We start from the raw sequence: 23,873 nt of genomic DNA, 5'->3' as shown, positions 1-23,873 counted from the left end.
CCAAGCTCTAGGAATTACAGCTTGGCTAAACAACAACTATATGCACCTAACATTTTTTAAATATTTGACCCGCAGAAATCATTAGAGAAAGAAAAATGTTAAGTTTCATTTACAACAACGTGTTACTCTTTCACAACACACAGTTTTAAAACACTTAATCTGTTTCAAAGGAAAGACTTCATTTCAAACATTAAGCTTTGACATGAAGAGATTATGTCCTTTTATACAGGCTCCTGGGAATATTCTATTGTTTAGGGGCAGATAAATAGCTTTCCTTAAGATCCTACAATCCTATTGGATCACATAGAGGATCTAAATAACCTACTCCTCTCTACTTATAGAATGCTTTGGGGATTGGAAGGGACCTCAAAGATCATCTAGATCCAATCCCCCTGCCATGGGCAGGGACACCCTTCCCAAGTTTGACTATATACCAAAGCTCTGAAAATGTAAATTCCTGATATTTCCAAATAAATTAACCAAATTTGCCGTCCCAGGTACATTCCTGGACTAAAAGTAGCAGCAATGAAATACAAGAAAACAAACCAAAAATTTTACTACTCCTATGAAAACATTTCTACTCTTCCACTATGAAAAGTATCTCTTCTACCTCCACCTGCTTCTATAAAAACAATGAGAACTCATGCCCTGGAAACAAACAAACAAACAAACGTCTCTTCCCCACTGCAACACCTTGGGTTTGTTTAGGATATAAAACCAATTTAAATCACACAAAATAGTACGTCCTGTTCCCCCCACCCTATTGGTACCTCCCAGTGAAAGGCTACCATTTCTCATAATGGTTATTTCAAATTTATTTTAAATTGTCACATAGGCAGAATATTGAAATATTCTTGGACGGTAAAAGTAGTTTGAAACCTCATGAAATCATCAAAATTTGACAAAGCTCCAGAGAAGGCAAAAATGTACAGTTCTTTATACTAAGCATGAAGCTACGCAAGAGCTAGTTTGTAACATTTTTGCTTCACTCACTAAAATGCTCAGTAAAGCTTATTCAACATAAATAACATTGAGTTAAAGACTGGATGCCCAATGAAAGAACCACATACTTCTAGTCCAGCACTTAACTAGGGGTGTAAACCCAAACTGTATATACCACCTGTACAGTCCAAAGCTAGTTTTAAGTCTTTAATCTCACTACAGGGCTTTTAAAAGCTGTATATTTATGTATAGGATAGCTTTCTCAATAAAACCAAGCCAGTTACAGCCATACCTTTTAATAAGTTCCACTACATGTAGAAAAAAATCACTTATTAGGCATTAGCAAATGTTGAAATTTTCTACTTAAAGGGGATCTATAAAACCATTCTGTCAATAAAAAAACTCAAAATAACACATACTTCAATATTCTAAATGCTGAGACCCAAACCCCACTTAGGCTTCCCAGTTGATCTAACACCATGTCTGCTCAGGCATAACTCAAAATACTGTAGACTGGTGTGCCTCCAGGAAGGGAAATGAGACAGGACTCTGAAAAGATTCTTAAGATGCAATAAGGAAATTTTCCTCCTTGTCACATCAGCAAATCTTGTAATTTGCACTTCCACAGACACTGGTTAAGCGATGAGTCAGTCTACATAAACTGCTACAAGACTCCAACACTAACACTGGACATGCCATTACAGTAGCTTTGCTGGAGACTGAATCTCACAAAGTTTGTTTCTTTATAATCTTCAGAAGACATTATTCTTTCCCTAAAAAAAGCTAATACAAAGCCTACCATCAGGTATTAAATATACTTGCAACTTTTTTTAACATCAAAATCACCTCTTTTGGGGCCAAGTTTTGCATAGTACATAAAAAGCTATTCCATTATATTGTAGTGCTTCCTCATAGTAAGAATCAGACTTTGAACAAAGTTTCTGAAATTCAATTTACTTCAAAAGACCTTAACAGAGGAAAAAAGAGCAAAAATTGTCAATAAGAAAATGATGGTTTTAATTAATTTCATACAAATAATATGAACAGACACTGCAACGATAACGGTTTTAGACTGTTTTCTACTATAAATCCCACCAGCAACTACTCCAAGTCACACTGAAAACTATGGACAATAATAATAATAAACAACATCATCCTCCTCCTCAAAATATTAAAAATTATATGCTGATCAAAACTTCCTAGAAAATAAAATTTATCTTTTTCAAGGGATAGCAACACAGCTGTCCACAAAAGTATAAAGTACAGAAACATTCTTACATTGACAAATGGGGTATGATTATCAAAATATCAGAACAAAAAAGCATATAAATAAGCATACTAATGTCTCCATAACAAACTTTAGGTCATAGAGGTAATCACAAGATAGAAAACTAGATCTGAGTAAAAATAACAGCACCTAGAACTTCTAAACATTAGGAAAAATAAAAATAGTTTTTATGCATAGCTCATTCAGCACAGACAGCCAGCCTATAAAAACATGAAATATAGTCTTGTTCCAAATTATGCTTTAGACTTCAAAGATTTCCTCCTATATCCTTTCCTTAAAGACAGGAACGTAACATCCATTATCTTCAGCCACAAATACCAGAAATTTACCGACCAGCTATTGAACATTGCATTTTACAGTGCTTTCAGATAACTCATAAGCAGGTAGCTGCTTATGCCAGCAATTTTTTTCCCATGTTGAAACATTTTCATACCTATCACCAATCCTACATCTATAAAACGTTTGCTAAACACAACAGAACAGATGGACTACCAGGAAAATGGAAATACCTTTCAGATTTGCAGAACGTAAGGGGCTGCACTATACTAAACAAGTAATCTTTTACATGGCCTAAAACTCAGTATTTTCTCCCCTATTATCCTTGCCAAATCAAAGAACACCCCATGCCCCCGCCAGACCAAAACCAAACTGAAATTATTTCTAAACTAACACTGAATTACTGGGTGGCAAATACATTCTTTACACTGTCAAATTTTACAAAAAATGAAAAAAAAAGTATGGGAAAAATTTAAGAAAGTGTAAGAAACTTAATCAAAAAATTACCTAGCAATATTCTAAGGTATTTTATGTTATTGTAATGTCTTAAATATGTTAACTTGAGTGAATATTTTTTAACCTGCAGATAATATTTAACAAGAAAGGACTTTTTCTATGTATGTGCAAGAGAATGGCTTACTTCAGTGCATCAAGGAAAAAACACAGTGCCAAGGCACCAATGACTTATGTGCATAAATATTGTGCCATGTTTCTTGCAAAACATTAAATATTTAACATTAACACAGACATCTAATTAAACCAGCTGGTGGCACTCTTGTGCCACTATTTTGGATTTATTATGACAATTGAGAAACATAACAAAAGTCTCCTTCTGAGAGAAACCAAGTAAGCTGGTAAGAGGTGGTTAAAAGACACGTAGATGTGGTGCTTGGGGGCACAGTCTACTGGCAGATTGGCAGTGTTAAGTTAATGGTTGGACTTGATCTTAAAGGTTTTTTCCAGCCTAAACTATTCTAAGACTTCTACTCCATGATTTTACGGCTGCCATGAGTAAACATAGTTCACAAAATATTAAGCATATTTTAAGTAGCCTTGCTCAATTAGTAACTAGAAAACAGGCAATGACCAAATTAAAGAAGAATAAAACGCTTGATTTCATTATATCCTTTGTTACCTTAATGTCCTGTTCAGATACTAATGAATTAAACTCAAGCCACTGATGTGATCTTTCTGTTGCAGGCAAATTGACACAACTATTGACATAAACAGAAGCCACACAAGCAGATCATAATAACTTACAGCAGTCAATTCAGCTTCCTCTTCTGGAAAGTTAATGGGATGCTTGGACTAATTGATGGCATGTCCCATAGAAACAGTAAAAATGTAGGAAAATGGGGAAGGAAGGAAGGAAGGATGCAAAAGGGGAAGACAGGAAAAGGAGGAAGGGAAGAGAAAGAAAGGCTTTATTATTGCTTAGAATAGGGACTAAAAATGCAGTGATGGCAGTTAAGCAAAAGCAACAAAACTAGATTTAAGAAGTTGCAGTGTCCCTTATCCAAATTTCTTATGGACAAATGATCAATGACTTGCAGACAAGAGGAGATTCAATCGCCCTCCTTTGGGAAGGAAGAAGATAGGATACTGGTATGTTTTTGACCACAGTATGAGGGAAAATAGTCAATCTCAGATGAAAGTACTGCGATAAAACATCTGCTGACAGTCAATACACTTTTTCTACCTCTGTTGAAACATATCAGAAGATAAACCCAGGTAACATTCTACTTGCACAACCACTTGCTCACTAAGTCAATAATTGAGAGTTAAATTCTCTAAATACTACAAACAGACAAAAACATACTGTCGCTTTACACAAGCTTATCTGCTTCCCATGCCAGTTCCTTCATACCAGTAAATAAATAATACAATACAATCTGGTGACAATTGCTAAGTACATATAATAAGAATGTCCATTTAGTAGAGTTTTATCTTATTTCCAGCTGGTCATACTATTTTAGTTCTGAGCACCTTCGTAGTGTAATTTGATTTGAAAAGGAATGCAGAAGAGATTTCAGTATTTCCATAATCTTCTGCAAGGGAAGGAAAAAACCCAAACAACCCCATTTGTTGCTCAGGACAAAAAGGTTCATGATAGTGACAAGCTTCTTACTGTGAAGTTGTTAAGGGATAAAAATTTTAATGTTATGCTAATGAAAGGCAGAGTGCTTCAGATTTCCTCTGTGTTGTCCAACGCTTGCTCCATTGCTTTCAAAGGTACAGAAGCATTTGTTTCCGACATGTTACTTTTGGTAACCAACTTGCACAGCTAAGGTTTGACAGATGCAAAAAAGTCTACAGTTTATTCTTACCAAAATCTCAGAAAAGGAAAATACACACTTCGAAACTGAAGTGGTAGCATTAGATAATGGAGCTGCCTGATAATTCCACATACAAATTGTGTTCTCAGTTGCTTATAAAAAATTTGCCAAGCTATAACTACCAAACCAGAAATTTTCCATTGTGGATTACTGTTATAGGAGTATTACTAGTCATTTACATTTAACAAAGTATTGCCAAGAGAAAACTCATTTAAAATATAGATAGTTTTAGAGAACTCTGCACGTCTGACCATGAAATGAATTACTGTCAAAGGCATCCTCAAAAACCTGCTTTGTGCTGTCCCACAGAAGTTACCCAAATTTGTTTGATCATAAACCTTTAGAATTAAAATTGTACTCCTTAAAGCCTCAGCAAAGACTTGAGCATCACAAGTAAAATATAAAACCCAATAAATCATGGCTGCATCCTCTCTCAGAGCACTGCATGGCCCTTCTACTGGTCTGCACACAACTAACCTTGAACAAGGGACTGGTCAAGTTTGAGAATGTTGGGGTACAGGGCAGGAGAGTACAGCAGCCTTCTTGAAATTGCAATGCCTGGCTGCTGCAGAGCATATTGGAGCCAGACACGGGAAGTGAGAATTTGGAGCTATTACTCTGTGCTCCCAAGTGGCCAAGCCTCCTCCTGGAACTCATGCAACTCCATCTCACTGCAGGCAACTGGAATTTCCTAACTTTAAGTGTTCAACTTTGCAACTTAAAAAAAAAAAAAAGAAATCAGGGCAAAAAAAAAAAAAAATACTGCAAGTATTTTTTAACTACTGGGGATGCTTATAACTTCATGTTAATTCTGGCAGTTACAGTCTAAATCTTTTGAAATTCATTGCAACTTAAGAAACATCTGTGGATATGTCAAATTAAGAAGCTGCTACACCACGCACATGAGGTGCACTATTCACTAGTCCATATACACCACTCAGGTCAGGTGGTGATGCTGCCCTATCAAACACAAGTTCCTTGGGAAGCACCAGAACAGAAAGGATTGCAAAAGCTAGTAAACATTACACTTCAAGCTTAGTTTCACTACTGGTTTTAAGAAACTTAAGACTAAATTGCCACAAGAAAGTAGCAGTCCCAACCTTCCCCCAACCATGGGCTCTAATTTCTCTTTTGTGTGGACAGCAGAGATTTTAACCATGTGCTCCAGTGGATCAATGAACAATTAATTTGGAAGGATTATTTTTTAGGGAGACCACAAAGCTGGTCCAAATTACTAGGCAGCTGCACAAATACTAGTATCAATACAAGATGGAGCAACACTGCCCACCCAATTGAGCTGTAGCATGGACCAAACATGACATTCCAAATAAAGGTTGTCTGCAGGGAGCAGGTTTCAAGCAATGGTCTTTTTTTAAAGAAAAAATAAATTCAAATTCATGGAAAATCAGATCATATTTGATCTGTCCAAAAAGACATCCTAAAATCAAACATCAGAAGAGAATGGCTGTAGACAACTGGGGAGTTACGAGTACCAAATCTACCCTTTTGTTGAAAAGCAGATTAAGCTATAAAAAAAATTCAACATGCATTCAAAAAATCACAGACTGGTTTGGGTTGGAAAGGACCTTAAAAATCATCTGGTTCCAACCCCCCTTCCATGGTCAGGGACACCCTCCAGTAGACCAGGTTGCCCAACGTGGCCTTGAACACTGCCAGGGAGGGGGCGGCCACAGCTTCTCTGGGCAGCCTGTGCCAGGGTCTCAGAACCCCCATAGAGAATATTTTTTTCCCTAATATCTACTTTAACTCTATCCACCTTCAGCTTAACATCATTAACCTCTGTTATATCATATTCATACAGGAAACTATTGATGTGGCTGGTCTAAAATCTTGAGTAACTTTTACAAATACAGGACCTGTACATATCTAACGTAGGAAGCTGTAACCACGGCTGTAAACCTGGTTAACTAAAAATGAAGGCTTTTCTTTGTGTTTGCAGACAACTTTTATTATACTATAGCACACTAAACACTGACTGGTATGTGCAAAACTGACACAGGTAGAAGGCCAGTTCTCAGTTGTTTCTTCAGAATATTAAGTCTCATATTCTGGATTCAAATTCCTTTACAAACCTGGCTAAACCTCGTTTGAAACCTGTAAGTTAGAAGTATAGGCAGCTGAGGAAAAGAGAAGAAAAGAGTTTAATGTTCCACAATTGGCTGCTGTGTTCTTAATTTTTATCATCTGTTCCAAATTTGATTTTTGGCAAACTGAAGTAAGGACAAACAAGTAATCTGTTGCTAATTTCCTACAGATGTAGCATTTCTCTTCCCTAATCTAATTAGAAGTTGCAGAAAAAGTAAAGGAATTTGTATTTGGTTTAAATGGACTGATGTATCTACAAAGAAATTGGCTTGTTTAAAAGCTCCATTAATCAGTCAAAACTTGTAGAGTAGTATCTTCACTGAAAACTGCAACCAAAGCATACAACTCCCTGCAGTTTTGACAGAATTGATAACAGTGTAAGGTAAGAATTCTCATTTTTCAACTCAGGTTAGTGGCTTGGTCCAAGACTGCTTCTTCTGACATGTATTTGCCCCAGGTTTACTTGGTCATTGATTTATGGTACTTTGTCTCTTGCAGACAAATCTAGTAAGAGTTCCAATCTCTGAGCATCCATTTTCTGAGCTTGATACAATTTTTTCCTCAATAAATCCCATTATAAACACAAGTATTCTTCTCAAGTGTGGTGTGACCAGCATGAAAACAGTGAGATTTACTTTAAAATATATTGACACAACACCCAACTCAAACTGCCTTTTACAGTTGCTGAAGTCTATGACAGCAACTTCTCTAACCAATGCATGTGAAGAAGTCAGAGAGGAAGCTAAAAGGATAAAAAAGGTCACTGGACTTCAGACAGCTTCTATCAGCAACAGCAGCTGTTCTACTATTAGCATTTCTAATCAAAATAGCAGATGTACATACATACACACAGAGAAGTCAATCATTTTAAGAGGGTAGCAGCTCAGCTGACTTCCACTGCCACTAGCTCACATTCTTTTCTTGTAATAGACAAGAGTCTACTGCAACTGGGAAGCGAAGGCTGACAAACCTTGAACTGTGTGCCTTCATCTTAAAGGAGTCAGAACAGCTAAAGAACAGACACCAAGTGTTTGGTATCTCCAGAAGAACACAATGGAAGAGCAGACAAGCACACCACAGGCAAATGCTAATATATATGGCTTTGCTGGAGAAAGTCATCTCACTAATGCCATATACAAGGGGCTACCGGGAAAGTTTCTGAAGCAGCGGTTTTGCAGATAAATGCATTTGGGACCACAGAATTTGGGTCATTCAGTTACAGAACCACCAGAAAGAACAGTTCAGGCATAGACAATGCCTTTGGTGTTCAGAGTTAACAAAATACACCATAATTCTAACTTTTTAGTTGATACCAGCTTTGCAAGCCACTTGTGTAAAACAGGACGTGTATCATACTGTCCATTTTCCTGTTCCTTCCAGGGAGGAAACTTTTTAGCTTATACATCTATGTGAGGCAAAGTTGACAGGCAATCTCAGAAGATAAGTATATTTTTATATGTTTTATGGCACTTTAATTAGTGACCTCCTATGTGGAAGAAAGTTACTGGGTAAATCTAAAATTCATGGCTCTGAAGCAAGTCAGATACCCAGATTGAAGAATCAAGGTTTACCATACAAGAAAAATATTTAGAGTCTCGTTTCCCTTTCACTTATTTTAAATCTATATACTCAATTTTTAAAACCTACAATTCCATGCATGTGCAGTAATATAAACTTTTAGAACTTCTCCCTTAGATTCCTATTTAAATTTCTTACCAAAATAAAAAAATAATCCCTTCCATAATTTGCTTTGCAGTTTCCATAAGTATACTGTGAAAAAGAAAAAAATCAAATGCTGATTCTGCAGGCACTGGGCAGAGTAAATTGGTAATCTTTGGGTTCCAATACATCATATGATGAAAGCTGTTTAAAGTCATACATAAATTAATAATAAATACCCAAACACACTTAATAACCAAAATACGTAAGTATAGTTTATATTTCATAAACTGATATCTTTATCTCAGAAGATGTTTCGAAAGCCTCCAAAGATCTGGCAATTGAAGAGTCATTTTTACATGTATTTTGAGAATATTTGAAAACTGGATGGCTCACACTTATCTCAACAGTACTAGAAGCCAAAGGAATGATTTAAGATCATAGATATGCACAATTTTCCTTTACTGCTGACTTATGAAAAAAGACTTTGCGACTAATAATTGGGGAAAAAAGAAAAAGGAAGAGATGGTCTAATTGTGACTCAAATTAAGTCTTGTCACAAATATTTTCAGCTTAGAAAAAGGATAACTGGAAACACTCCAGAATATACTTTGTATAGAAAACTAAAACCATAACAGGACTGGCAGACAATGAAAACAATTTTTTTTAAAGAAGCCTTAGAAGAAACACAAAACAAATGTCTGTCATGCCTTGTTCGTTGCATTTCTGTGACTACTCTCACAAACTGGAGACTAACATCCTTAGCATGTGCTAACCACACAAAACACGGAATATAAGGAAAAGTACTCAAACCTTAAGCTCCTAAAATACAAGGTCAAATAATGCTGTATTCCTACAGGAGCTAAAATAGACCACAACTGTTCTTTAAATCAACTACAAATAGTTGATGAAGTTCAACAATCCAGCTCTATTTTAAGATACTGTTGTCTACCAAAACCTGTCAGTATTAGTGTTGATTTCTCTGAAACAGAAACAGTTAACTGCATTTTCACACAATGTAACATTTAGTAATCACACATAAACCATGACCTACTATAGTCTTTAAAGGATAGAAAGGCATCTGTGTTGTGCTACTGTGCAGCAATTATTATTTTACTGACAACATGTCCTACAAGAACCAGGGTAAAACTTTTATGGAACACAAACTGTCTTTCCTTAACACCCATTGCAAATTTTCCACTTTAGCCCACAGGAGTTATTAGCCAATACAGATTTGTCTGTGTGTGATCAACTTGCATCACAGCCATTGCAGCTGACACATTCCCAATGCTCCCTTGTTTTCCCTGAAAGAAATACTAAAGTTCACTCTATACTGCTACTTTCTCTGCCCAGTGAGGCAAAGAACCTGTAGTTTTAATGCACTGTCAGTCCCCTATCATTATTTTCACCACTTATTGATCAAGTCTAAAACTATAATGAATTTAAATAAAAGATTAAAAAAAAATAAATTAAAAAATCATGTAGCATTACCAACTGCTAAATTTTGCATTATCTTTGTACTTAAGTGAGAATCTCTCAGCTGTGTAAACTGGGTTACAGACAAAGAAGTCCATCGTGCTAGGTGGGAGGGGGAGTGATGCTGTACTTTGCCAGACAAGATGGCAAGCTTCAAACTTATCTGCAACCTTCTAGGACTATCCATGAATGGACCCTTTCACCAATCAGACATAACTAACTACACGAACAAGATCACCACAGTTCTTACTTTCCTCCCCTATTGCTCTAGCATAGATAACTGAAAATAAATAGAACTTCTTGGTGGCAGAGGGAATAAAGAAAGCAGGAAAAAGGTAGTATGTGTGGACAGAAGGGACAAGTTAGTCATACAGTCATCACCTCCTCCACCTTTACTCATGCTATTACATCATTCATTCCATCTTCAAGGGAAGTATTACACATGCAGAAACCAAGATTTAAAGTATATGACACTGACCACACAACAAAATGCACAAAAGAGAAAAAAGTAATCTATCAATTTAAGGAAAAACACTGCTCAAGCAAGGAGTTGGTAAGTATATTTGTGAAGCAAAAACCATGGGGAATTGGGGTGTGGTGGAAAAAGCTTTTCTTATTCAGCAATGCTTAGAAGACTGAAGACAAGAACCTAAGTGCAGACAGGCAACACTTAGTATCATCAAGGCAAGATTACAAGACTACAAAGCCATAGTCTTTCAAGACATTAATGTTCACAGCATCCCAAGAGATAAGGTTAAGAATTGTGAAGAAAGGGAGAAAATTAAACAAATCATTATGCAACTAATAAACCCATAAATTTAGGCAACCCAGGGAAATCCAGTCAACTCCCCTCAAAGCACCACAGGGACAAATTCAGTAACAGAACAACAGGATGTTCCTGGCCAACAGGACCACCAAGAGTTATCATCTGTCATGATGCTGGTATAACTTCAGGCCCAAGAAGTCCTATAGCACAGCACTAAGGTGCCTGTTCAATTGCCCAGGCAAAAGACTTAGCCTATTATCACCTGTAGGTATATTCCTGCTCTCCTTTCCAGCCTTCAATTCTTGCCTACAACCCCCCCTGTTGCACATCAGCACCCAACAGACCCCCTGAGCCTACGTAATCCACCCAAATAACACAGAAGGAGCCTCAGAATACAAGTGGTAAGTTTTGGTGTTCTGAGTACCAGTAAATGCCAAAGCTGGTGGGAGAAAAGAAGGAAGGAAAGGGAGGTCCTATCCTCCCACTTTTGGTGGCTATGGAATTACAACCACTTTCCATAACATAGTATCATATAATATCCTGAGTTGGAAGGGACCCATAAGGATCAAATCCAACTCCTGGGTCCACACGGGGCCAGCCAAGTCAGAGCATGGGACTGTGTGCATCATCCAGATGCTTCTTGAACTCAGTCAAACTTGGTACTGTGACCACTACCCTGGGGAGCCTGTCCCAGTGCACAAACACCCTCTCAGTAAGAGCCCCTTCCAGGCATCCAGCCTAAGCTCTCCCCTGTCGTACCTTCATGCTCTTCCCTCGGATTCTATCAGTGGTCACTAAAGAGAGGAGATCAGCACCTGTCCCTTCGCTCCCCAAGTGGTGACATTTGTCACTACTATCAGTCAGAAAGTATATTAGACTATACATACCTTCAGTGGGCCAAGCATGACAGTTTTTATGGGATTTCCAAACATTTCCAGGTCAGCAAAATTATTATTTTTTTAAGATAGGAAATTAAGCTTTTGCAGTTATTACTTCAGTATTCATTTTCAGACAAGCATTTCCTCCTACCAAAACATCTTCCATTTTACTTAATGTTATTATGCTCCTCCTCCTGTGATTCCAATAAAACCAGGTAGTGGAAGAAAGGTTGACTTTTTCAAGTCCCAATACTGCCCGGAGAGAACAGAAAGGAGCGGTCAAAAGGGCAGAGCTGCCAAGTCACTGACCTCTTTCGTAAGAGCCACAGCAGCAAAGAAAAAAATTAAAGGTCAGCTCAACTACAGTCTCAAGGAAGCCAGGTTAAAGAACAGAGATAACTTAAAGCACTATGTGAGAATAACAAACATCACAATGGATCTGCTATAGCCATAAAGAAAAAGCCTTTCCCAGTTTCTCCATAAAAAAACCCAACAGCTTTTTCTTTTTCCTACATGGGCACTGTTATCTTCTTCACAAGCTATTTTCTCAAAGGGATGTCCTCCATTAGAAATAGCACCACTGAGTCACCTGTGTGGGTGGGAGGGTGGCATTCAGTCATACTAGGAAAAAGTGGTTTGGTTTGTAAGTTAACCATGAAGATTAATAAGCTCTGAGCAATAGTTTTCATGCACTAAATGAATGAACAAAGAAATCAACTCTGTTTGCACCCAGTGATTCTACCAAAGATTCTGCCCATAAGGTGAGTTTCATTCAACCACCATCACAGAATCTGTCACAAACTCCAAACAAATGTGATTTTCCCCTTTTCTTCTTCACCAGTGACAAGGGAAAAAAAGTTGTTTCACAGTAAGAAGTTCTATCCCATCACATAATGGTTTTAATACTGAATTGTTATGTACCAACTCTGTAATCTTGGGAAAAATTTCTCAGAGTTGAGCACCTTCCTCATGCAACTGAAATGAAAAAGACCGGAGCAAAAACAATGCAGGACTGTCAATATAGAGGTGTAGAGGATTCTGCTCCCAAGAGCACAGAAGTATTTGGCTCAAATTACCAAAATTTTCTGGTTACCTCCTTCAAAGGAATCATTCTTATCAACTTATCTGGGCAGAGGAACAAGGCCCACATTCTTACAAGAAGGAATCACTGGGTTTACAAAGGCACCTCTCATGTCTTTGTGAGAAAAGCTCTTCAGGGTGATTGGGAGCCCTGCAGTCAGCACCTAAAAGCTCAGCAAGCAACTGAGGAAGCAACTGCAACACTTGCAGAAACAGAGTTTAGCTTCCCCTGAAGACAAAGTAACTTCTTGACCTCAGTCTATTGATTCACCAACATCAAGTTACTTAAGTGTATCAGGTGGTTTGGTGATTACTTACATACCATGCTAAGAACTAAAAAATGGGGAGACAAGAAGGGCAATCTTACTGATGCCTCAAGCATATTGTTCCTGAAGTAAGAGCAGCTGAGATCTAATGGAACATTTGCAAAGTCAACTGCAGAAAACATCTTGCAGTATTAAAAATTAAGAAATGCAAAATTCAAGTCTTCTGTGCTATGCAAGTTACAGATGTGATTAATTCAAGTGAATAAGCTGTTTAGCCTGAGGAGAAACAAAATGCAATACTACCTAACTTTCCACACAAAAAGAAAAAAAGTCAGCATAAAAGATTAAAAAAATACTTCGTCATACTAGAAAAAGAAAATGATTGACAAGCAAACAACAATATAATCAATGATTGTCACAAGCTGGCTCCAACTCTTAGGCCCACAGCAATAATGCAGAGGTTTGCATTTTAACTTTTCAATGACAAAAGGACACATTTCCATCTACTATTTTTTGCTTCAGTCAATATAAATATCCAATAAAAATATTAAGAACATCAACTTTTTATATATTAAGAACATTTACCTAAACTGTCACTCAATTCTCACCATTTCAAATAAAGATTTAAATGTGTGACCTTGATGAGTTGATCATTAGACTGACAAGCCTACATCATTCACACTTCACATCAGATGAACTTTTGCTGCAGATGAGTAGAGGCATGGTCTCAGTGCAGCCCATTCAAATGAGAGTTAATTATTGATTACAATAAACTCAAGCTTGTTTCAGTTTTCTATAGTAAAACATGCATATTAGTACAACTGACTTTTGAAAAGGCCAGGTTTCTGTTTCAGAGAATATATTCTACACAACAGTTTCTAACTTAAGTTCTTTAAATTCACTGGAGTATTTTCCCCATCTCCTCACATAAGTCACCAGCATTTCAAATGTCTCCCAACTGGTTTTGTTCTCACTTACAAGCTTCCTCTCTGGTTGAGCACTAAAATACCACATGAACATTTGCTGTCACTGTATCATAGCCCTGTTGTTTTCCTGTGTTGTGCACTGTCTTCAAGAGTTCTACCTGTCATACATTAAACAAGAATATTAAGTAGCAACAAACTACAGGTACAATATAGCTTCAGATAGGCACTGAAATTGCTCCATGTGTTTCAGGTAACAGGAACGTAGTCTTGCCAGTTGAACTTTCTTTTTTCCTACAGTTGTGTGCTCCACAGGTTTAAATTAGAAGCATTATATATTTACTTAGAACAGAACCATTAACTATAAAATGCTAAAATCCATGACTGGCTTAGGAGGAGGAAGAAATTAGGAAACGCCTAAAAAAGTACACTTTCTTTAAAAAAGATTCCTTGCAAACAAAACCAGAGAAATAAGTAGATACAGCATGTGCAGTTCATGCAAAAGTAATGGACTTGATCTTTAATCAACCTTAATGCACTGAATATGCTTGGTTAGGAGAGATGGGGGTGGAAAGAAAAGTAGTTTAAAGGGAAAAAAAACCCCTAACCAAACTAAAATCTTGTCTTAATGACACCCTACCTCAGTGATTGGTTGCCCTTGCGATGTCAAGTCCAGTTCCTGAGGTCTCGTCACCTTATCAATATCCAAGGAGTCCATGCTGGAAGCTGCAGAGGTTATGCTGGAACGGGAGGAGTTACTGATGGAGCGCACCTCAGCATCACTCACTGTGCCAGCAGATGCTGTCCTCCTGTGCTGAGCAGTAACTACCGGTTTGGTGTCTTCTGCAACAGACTGTTGGGCTGCCTCATCCATGCTCAAAGAGGCCTTCTCTAACTGTGCAGTGATGTCATCCAAAGATATGTTGTCATGTGATGGTTTAGCCACCTTACCAGATGAGGAGGATAATCCTTTCACGCTGCTGTGCTTAGTAGAATGTCGGCTAGCAGGTGGTTTCTGAGCTTTGGATTCTGTGGCAAGGTGTTTCACCGCAGCATTGTTTGCTGAATGAGACCCAATGCTGCTGAGCTCCTGCTCTATGGAACAGAGATCAGCCATGAGGGCATCTAGATCCACAGTTTCCCCCTGATTCAGGGCTTCTGCAAGAAACAAGAGTTTTCAGTATGCACAGTTACTTAATTTGTCTGTGTAATTCTTCACTTTGTATTATCAAATTTAACAGGGTAAGGCAGCAAAGGAAGCTGTATTTTCTTTTCTCATCTGCACTGCAAAAATGTCTGCTCACTGCTAAGCACAAATTTATTTGCTCTTAGACTGGTCAAGAGTATTAGTGCAATTAGAAAAAACCAAAACTACTATTTGGGCTAAATGCATTTGCCAACAGAAGAAATATTTGAATGGTCAGATTACAGCTGAAAACGCTGAACTGTCCTATGAAAACAATCTAAACCTACATTTGTATAATAGCATGCCTCAGCTTTTCAAAAAAGAGTAGGTGTTTTCCTAGGCATTTTCTGCTAAATCAATGCAAGGTATGTGACTTCCTTTAAAAAAAAAGGCAAAAATTATACACATATTCAAGCCTTTAAATTAAGGAAGCTATTTTAAGAAAAAGAAAGGCATGATTTGTGTTTAACATGAAAGCATTCTGTTGCTACATTCCTGCACCCTGTCCAACGAAGAAAGATGCTCTTTCTTCCTGTTTAACAGATACAGATCAATTAATTCCTTCCTTAGACCAGATCCCAGAACATCTATTTCTGTACAAACTCTAGATTCCAGTTCTAAGACACTAGGTGCTTTAAAAGATACTGCTTTAGGATACTTTAAATTCTGTGCCACTGGAAAGCGATACCTATCAGCCAACTTTCTCACTTCAGCCCGAACTGTGTTTAAATGCTGTTATATTTCACAGTGTTCACATTTATAGCTGGAACAGGTTGCTTTTTCCAAACATTTGAGGGGATAAATAATTCAACAAACCATTCAAATTGTACATGGAGAAGCGATATGAGAAGTTGGCAAGGTTGGTTTCCTGACGGAGAGGTGATCTCTTCACCGGTGCCACAGGCTTGTCAGTGTCCAAACTCTGAAAAAGACAAGAGTAAAGATTGGCAAAGAATTGAACAAGCAAATCTTCAAGATGAATTTAAATTCATTTTCTCTAAGATAAATTTTCAAAAACGTATAAAAACCATAGCTTTTTTCAGACTTTAGACAGTAAACATACAATCACAGTGATTTAGCTTCAGATATTCAATGGAGAAAATGTTAAGACTATTTTTTTTCCCCACAATCAGAAGGACTGAAGCATGTTCCAAATGCATTTTAAAATGGTGTTACATACTAGCTTATTTTGAAATACAAGCAGCTGGCTTACCCACAACAACTTTTCCACAAGCAAATTGCCCAAGTATCTAAATACATTCAAATTGTGGCACCTTCTAGAAGAATTGCATTGTTAGATTAGGAGTATAATCATGGCATAAGGATACAAAAGCATTTGATGGAGAATTTTGAAGTGTTTTAATTTGGCTAAATTATGACATTTTTCTCAAAAAAGCTGAATTCTCCAAGAAAACCTTAGCCAGTTTGGTGGGGTTTTTTTAAAGAAAAACATATAGGGAAAAAAGGATAAGAAGACATCTGTCTGCCTAATACATTGGATTGTTATGTTACAAAGGCTAATATGGGTATAATATTACAATAAATACCAGCATTTTTTCTAAGTAGCAAGTGGAGGGCACTATGATTCAGATGGTGACCCAAGAGGTACATAACAAGGTCTGGAGCTGCTGTCCTCGAGTAATAAGTGCTTATGGGGAAATCTAGCTCTTGATGTCACTGAGGGTTGACAGGCCTGCAGGGGTTTGAATTTAATCAATGCTTGTACTGATAAAAGTTTCCTGAAGATAGGCTTGTCTGAAAGAAAAAATATCTTCTAGCTTGAAACAGAACAATGTTTCTCACCTAAGCCTTTTAATTTTTACTTTCTACATCTTTATTCAAGCCTTTGATAGTAATCAAATGCACTGTGGCTTTCCTGTAACTTTTTTTTTTGCTGAACTCTCTTCTCTCCTCATTTTGGTCTGAACTTAAAAAACAAAAAAATCACTTCATTAGTCAATCATCACTTGTCTTCTCTTCCAACTGGTGGAAAAACCCTCACCTCTAGTATATCCGGTGGAGCTTACATATTGTCTCACACAATACAGCTGAAAAAAAATTAAAAATAGTAGTAGTAGTAGTAATAATATATTTTAAAATGTAACTATAACCCTAAAGGCAGCAGTGAAACTGAAGAGAGAAGAGGTAAATTAGGGATCATTCCTTCAGACTGAACCCATTTACTGCTACAAAAGATTTCCTGTAAAGCAAATATATTCTGATTAAAAGCACCTCAAATGTGTTCTACTGAATCTAGCAATAATTACTTCACATTGGAAGCACACCTGATATGCTCTCACACTATTATCAGAGCACATTCTTCATTGCTCATTATGATGTTAAACTAGCAGCTTGGACAACTGCCGAAAACTGCAACAGCACCAAAAGCTGAGTTCTGAATGAACACGAGAGGCAAGGTAAGATTTCCTTCATTTCACCTACCCCACAGAGCAGGACAAAAGTTAATGCACTCTGCATCAATGCCAAACACTGCTCTCGTGTGCTACAAATTTTGTGACCACATTTTATAATGCTTTTATTAGACCAACAGTGTAAGAGGCCAAAATGATTTCAAACCATCTCCTGGGCATCTTAACAATTACAAATCTTTTAAAAAGCATTTCCATTTGGAAAGGAATCTGGGTCTTACTCTTAAACCCCTCAAATAAACATTTAGGAAATCTAAAAAGGAAGTTAAAGTTCAAGAAACTCAGGGACAAACCCACTTTCCTCCTACTGCTTTTAGAGTTCAGCTCTTAAATAGCAACAAATGCTGAGACTACAGGAGAATGTACTTTGGAGCTCATTGGCTCCAATTCCTCCCCTTTCTTGGAACTGCTGCATTAAGGCACAATCACTTTCCAAACAAAGACACAAGTAACTGCACTGATTTATTTACACAAAACTATGTAAGGTCATTCAAAGTTTTGGGGGAAACATCAGTTATCAGTAGTCCCAAAAGACAGATGGGCAACTGTCAGGCTATGCTGCAAGACTGTGTTGCACAGCAATATGAAATTGAGAAAGAAATAATGAGGGTCCTCCCATTAAGTACCTGATAGCAGGCTTTAAGAATTTTGTATGGATCAGCACACAAATTGAGACATCACCAACAAGTCTGTACATTAACAGTGCAGCTGTAAGCGCCAAGTAAAGTATGTTTATATTTCTAGGCTGCTCATACCTGAAGAAAATAGGGCAGAGAAGAAAAGGCTTAGGACCAATCACCCATCATGCTCCCCGTGAGGATTCTCTAGGGGTGATTTACAGAGCCCATGCCTTCAAAACTGCTCACACCATTAAAAATCATTCAGAGGAAGTTAAAAAAAACAATAAAAATGACAGAAATCTGTCACACTGTTTTCTATTAATCTCAAAAGGTAGGATTCTTTATGGCCTGGCATGCATAAGTTCAAAGCAAAAAAATCATTTTCCCTTAGAATGCTATCGACATTTAGATCTTGCAGGTAATTATTTAACCAGAAGATACGAGATGAGCCTGAATTTGAAATCCTGCCACATGATTAGCTTGATTTTCCTTCAGTCTTTGGATAAAATTAAGATGATAAAAGCTGCCTCTTCACTAGCTTACTGAAACTTAAGGTATCATACCTTTGCTGAAGTTTACATGACAAAGAGGGAGAAGTTGAAATACATAATTCAGGAGGGCCAGCTTACAGAGTGGGCAGTCAGAGAGAAATGGCCTATCACCCCAGGAGTCTGGCACAGCACGCAGAATGCAAGATCTGCTTGTGAAGGAAGAGGACTAGAAAGAAAAAGTGCCAAAAGATGTCCTATCAGCTGCCTTCCTGATGCAGGAAGAGCAATCAGGAATAACGGCGAGTCCTGTAGGGTGTATCAGGGCACCTTAGTGCATCAGCAGCATTCACAATTTCTTGTTCCTTATTCCTGTGCAGGTACAATGAATAAATGCTCTCACAGCTGGACAATGTCCAGCAACGTTTGGAGATACAGTCTCTCTCCAGCCAGCTAAAGTCAGAGTTTCTCTCTGAGGACAGAATACCATATCCATTGTTGTCATTCAAAGGAAACACACCCTTTGGGCAAGGTCAAACTAGCAGGTTGTAAAAAATGAATTTAACAACTTTGACATGGGGAATGAAAGGCCATTTAGAAACCTTTAAGAGTACTGAGCTGGTCACATGCTACATACAGCCTATCTTGCTGCAAGCAGCAGTGCTGAGTAGCTAGCACCCAACTGAAAAGAAACACACAATACTTATGAAGAATTCTTCTGTGTGTTGGTAGAAACCTCCCTAACCTGTGTGAGCTTGTCCAGTTCCCCCAGCCAGGCCCCAAACATCTTGTCCAAATCCTGATCTTCCTTATCGCTGTCTTCTTCTGCACCATGGTCAAGTTCTTCATCTGATAACTGCTCCATCTAGAAAAAAAACCAACACGTCAAAACATTTCATATTCAAATTGAATCAGTGTCTAAGAAAACTGGTGTCAGCTACTAAGTTCCTGAAAAAGTATTCTGAAGTCAAAGCACGTGTCTGCCCATAAGCTTCATAAAAATTGCAGTTCATTATCCTACTCACAAGTAAAGATAATTCCAAAGCCATTCTTGCAGCTTACCGTTGTCAGAACCATGCAGAAAAAGATAAAGAACAGAGTCCATAGAATTTGATACACCATCAGAAATTACTTCATGCTAGCCTTGCATGTGCATTCATTGCCAGCTATTGTTGGCAAAGTCTAGTGACTTTACATTACAAAAATTCAACTCTTGTCCAAGGAATTCAGCTGACCACAGTTAAGCAACATCATTCAACCCACAGGAAGTGCAGTCTCACTGCACTGCAAATAGCTGACTCTACACATCTGTAAACAGTAATGCTTAAACAGACCACAGAGAATGCCAGCAATACATCCCATGAGACAGTTTAAATCTTGGACACTGTCCAGATCACTTCAGTGATACTGCGCAATTTTTACCAAACAAAGAAACTCCTTTCTGGAAGTGGAGTCACCATTACAGCTATCAGACTCTCCTTCATTGAAGAAATCTGAATAACCAAGACAGACTTACGTGTTCTCCAAAGGATATTTGTTATCATCTCAAAGGAAATTACTATTTTGTTGAACAAGACTCTAGTCACTTTCCCAAACGTGTCTCCCATGCCCCTTACGTAGGGCTAAAAACCACATGCCTCCCTGCATACATCCACACTGTTAAACCTGGCATCTGTTTCAGAATTAATATGTACATACTTGGAGGGGAAATGACATAGGGAACAATTTGGGAATGATCAGGCACTACAGAGGAGTAAATGTCCAGAGACACATGAGAACGCATTATGACCAAGAGCTACACAAAAAATTCATGGTATACTGTACAGCTTGATTTGCTCCCATCAGTGTGCTACAAAGTAATTTGCTACATAGCCTTCAGAAAGCACCAGTTTACAGTCTGTGGATTCAACAGTAAGCCTTCTGAATGCTAGTCTTCAGAAAAAGAAAGCTTGGTCTGAAAGACATCACAGTGTTGCAGAGTTGAACTGATCAGGGATATTACAAAGGTGATCCCAGAGAAAAACTGCTCAATCTGGTTTTGAATTTATATTACAATAGTTCATGCAAAAAACCTCCATAATTTAAAATATCCCTTCCTTCTATTTATATATCATTTATATTTCACTTTACCTTGATAAAATAATGAGAAAACAGAAGACTTCAGAGGTGATCTACAATTCTGAGGTCAGCACAAGCCAATAGCTCCCATAAACAAAAGACAGTGCCATCCCGTTGCCATAGGCAAAGCCACTTCAGTCTTCTACTGGGATTTTACTTTTGTGGGACACAGCAACACAGCTGCTTACCTTAAAAGGGGCAAGAATAGCAAAGCTAACCTGGCACAGCATACTGCACTGAGCAAACACTGAACACAGTAATCTGAATCTCATTTCCTCCAACACTTGCTTTGAGTCCTGTATAGTACTTCCGGCATTCCAGGGAAAGGAAGGAAGTGCTTCCTAAAATAAAATGCCAATAGACTTATGTAATGGAACTGCATCCTTCCACCAGGACTGCATCAGTTCTTATGTTCTATAAGTCAGGTATGACTCTCCCTGCAAGATTCCTCTCCATGATGTCACCTGAAAGCCCTCCCACATACAGAAATGGAGACAGCAACTCATACTCTGCCTCAACTTCTGCAAAACAAACAGAAGCTGGATTCCACTTCCACAGCTCTTCAAAGCTTTGCTTTACTACTCCTTCCTTAGGCTTTTACATGGACAAGTAGTAGTGTAAATTCAAGACAAAACTCATTACACTTAAGGTGACATGGCCAAATCGCTTAACAGTGTTTGCATCTGACAACAGAGCATTTCTCAGTTTCTAGATACACTTGAAGAATTTTTATTTGAAGGCTAAGGGAAGTTATTAAAAGCGTGCCTTAGGAAATATGACTATGAGCTGGCAAACCAAATAAATGAAAACCATGATATAAAACAGAGTTCAGTGTTTACAGATCCTTTACACTGTGCTAGCCTTTCCCTCTGAGCTGTTTTTGCCACTTACTCTACAGTTAGTTGGGGCCTGTTTCGCAGTGCATTCATTCCACGGCATGGTTCACAATACATCTTCTCATTAAGAGATTAGATTGTTCCTTTTACTAATATTTCTGAGGATCTAACCTGTGGAAAGAAACCAGCATTCTCTACTTGCTATAAACTATTGCTTTAGCTATTTTAACTTGGCATCAGAGACACTGCTTCAGTTTCAGTTACTCTGAAGACAGAATTAGCAGCCTAAAGAAAACTTTTTACAAGTAAAGTACTGTTGTGTCAGCAAGTCTGGCACTAAACCCTGTAGTATTTGCCAGCTCCTTGTAGTCCCCACCCAAGCTTCCTAACGTCAGCTGCATTTCCTATGAGCCTGTCAACGTCTGCTTGCAAAAGGCACACAGAGGATAGTGTCTCACTTCAGAAACAGCTAATATTAACATGATAGTTCTGTAAAAGGGATCTCTCTTAGCACCAGCTCCACTACTGCAAGGAGAATCCCAAATGGCATTAATTGAAGGATTAATTCAATAAAGTAAGGCAGAGGCAAATTGCTTAGGTAGCAGTATCTGAACATTTTAACTTAAGAACTCAAAACAGTAACAACTCAAAAAGAGAGCAGATTCCAAATAGAAAGCTTGACATTTTCCTTTTTACAGCCATTTTTCTCTTTCACTGTTGTTACTCACAGCAAACATGCACTGTACTTCAGCAAATCATGACCTTACGGGGAGTTATCACATCTTTCAAGGATATGACATTTTTCTTTAGAAAGAAAAAATGGCCTAAGTTTAAATGGGGGGGATGTGTGTTTTGTTCTTTGGGTTTTTTTAAAGGAGTCATTTAGAACTATATCAGATCTCAGAAATGGAAAAAGAATAACAGTTCTAGCCTGACACTATAAAGGAAGCCATTTAACACTCCAAAAGCATTTGCAGGATAGAAGACTTTAAGTAACTGCTGCTCTGTTTAGCTCATACCAGGTGAGGTGTCAAAGTAATTTTAAGATTCAGGTTATTTTTCAACACTTTACCTTCTATTCTTTTCCAGTGTATCTCAGAATAGAACTTAAATTATTATAAGCAGTACCATTCTGGGATACCTGGATCTAATAAGGTACCAACATGGTACAGTCTTCCATATGCAAGTAAGGCTTCCTGCACTAAAGTGCAGCCTATGTACTACTTGATTATCCACTACAGACTTTGAAATGTTATTTAAACAGGCAGACCTGTAACCCCTGTAAACTTTTAGTATGCTAGGTCAAGCATGAGATTGTGTGATACCAAATCATAGGAAGAAACATGAAAAACCCAAGAACAATACTTCAAATATACCAGTTCGTAATTTTCAAGAAAGATACCACTGCAAAACTGTGAAACTAACAAATCGTTGTCATCAGAAACCAACAGCTTTGGGACAGAGGTAAGTTATAATCAAAAGTGTACTTAAAAGTGTCTTTCACTGCAGACTTTCACTTTGAGGTGTTACTACCTTACATCAGTTACTACCTTGAACCCAGTTCAAGACAATAGGAAATTTATTAATAATATGAAAACGTTCTGCACTGAAAAAAGTACTTGTAGAAGAATGAGATTGCAGGATTTGCCTACATCATGCAATGATGGAAAGATTATCAGATAAACAAAACCAGAATTCTGAGTCCAACTGGAAATGCCACTGCCCTCAGAGAGTCAACAACAAGAATGTGTTCATTCATTATGATTTCAGAAGCACTTTAACAAGCATTTTGAACCAGAGATGCTGAAGTACGTTCAAAGGCAACAGACAGCATAAAACCACAAAATGAAAACAAACCATCTTTCTTTCAGGCAACTGATGTGTTCACTCCTAACCTTCCCTATTATTTAAACACAAGCTTGTACAAGCTCATGCTTGTTAGTGAACTAAATATTTTCTTCCTTAAAACAGTGACAGAATTTTTTACAAATCTATTATAGGAATGCAGATGATGATATACAAATATTCAAAGCACCATCTGACCAAGTAACTGGATTTCTGCATTATAAAACCTAGCCTCAGGAACCAAATGAAACTATATATAGATATCTATCATAATCTGGTTGGGAAAACATACTCTGTTTGGAGCTGGTTTGGAAGTCAGAGATGTTCTTCCATTCCTGATCATCAGTGTGTTATC

General features: G+C 37.7%; 1 protein-coding gene across 1 annotated transcript in view; it reads right to left on the bottom strand.

Moving 5' to 3' along the window:
• The window catches only part of RAPH1 (Ras association (RalGDS/AF-6) and pleckstrin homology domains 1), a gene marked incomplete at its 3' end in the record, with an annotated part of 83,355 nt that overhangs the window by 28,864 nt on the left and 30,618 nt on the right, over positions 1 to 23,873 (bottom strand). Inside the window, exons 2-4 of the mRNA XM_084264696.1 lie at positions 19,465 to 19,584; positions 15,999 to 16,104; positions 14,637 to 15,154 (exon numbers count right to left, since the gene is read on the bottom strand). Coding sequence (XP_084120822.1) covers positions 14,637 to 15,154; positions 15,999 to 16,104; positions 19,465 to 19,584 — 744 coding nt within the window. The remainder of the gene's footprint in view (positions 1 to 14,636; positions 15,155 to 15,998; positions 16,105 to 19,464; positions 19,585 to 23,873) is intronic.

The sequence above is a fragment of the Gallinula chloropus genome, assembly GCF_964237585.1.
Source record: "Gallinula chloropus genome assembly, chromosome: 5".
Classification (NCBI taxonomy): domain Eukaryota; kingdom Metazoa; phylum Chordata; class Aves; order Gruiformes; family Rallidae; genus Gallinula; species Gallinula chloropus.
Note: the sequence above shows the minus strand (reverse complement) of the source record. Positions and strands in the feature narration are given on the sequence as shown.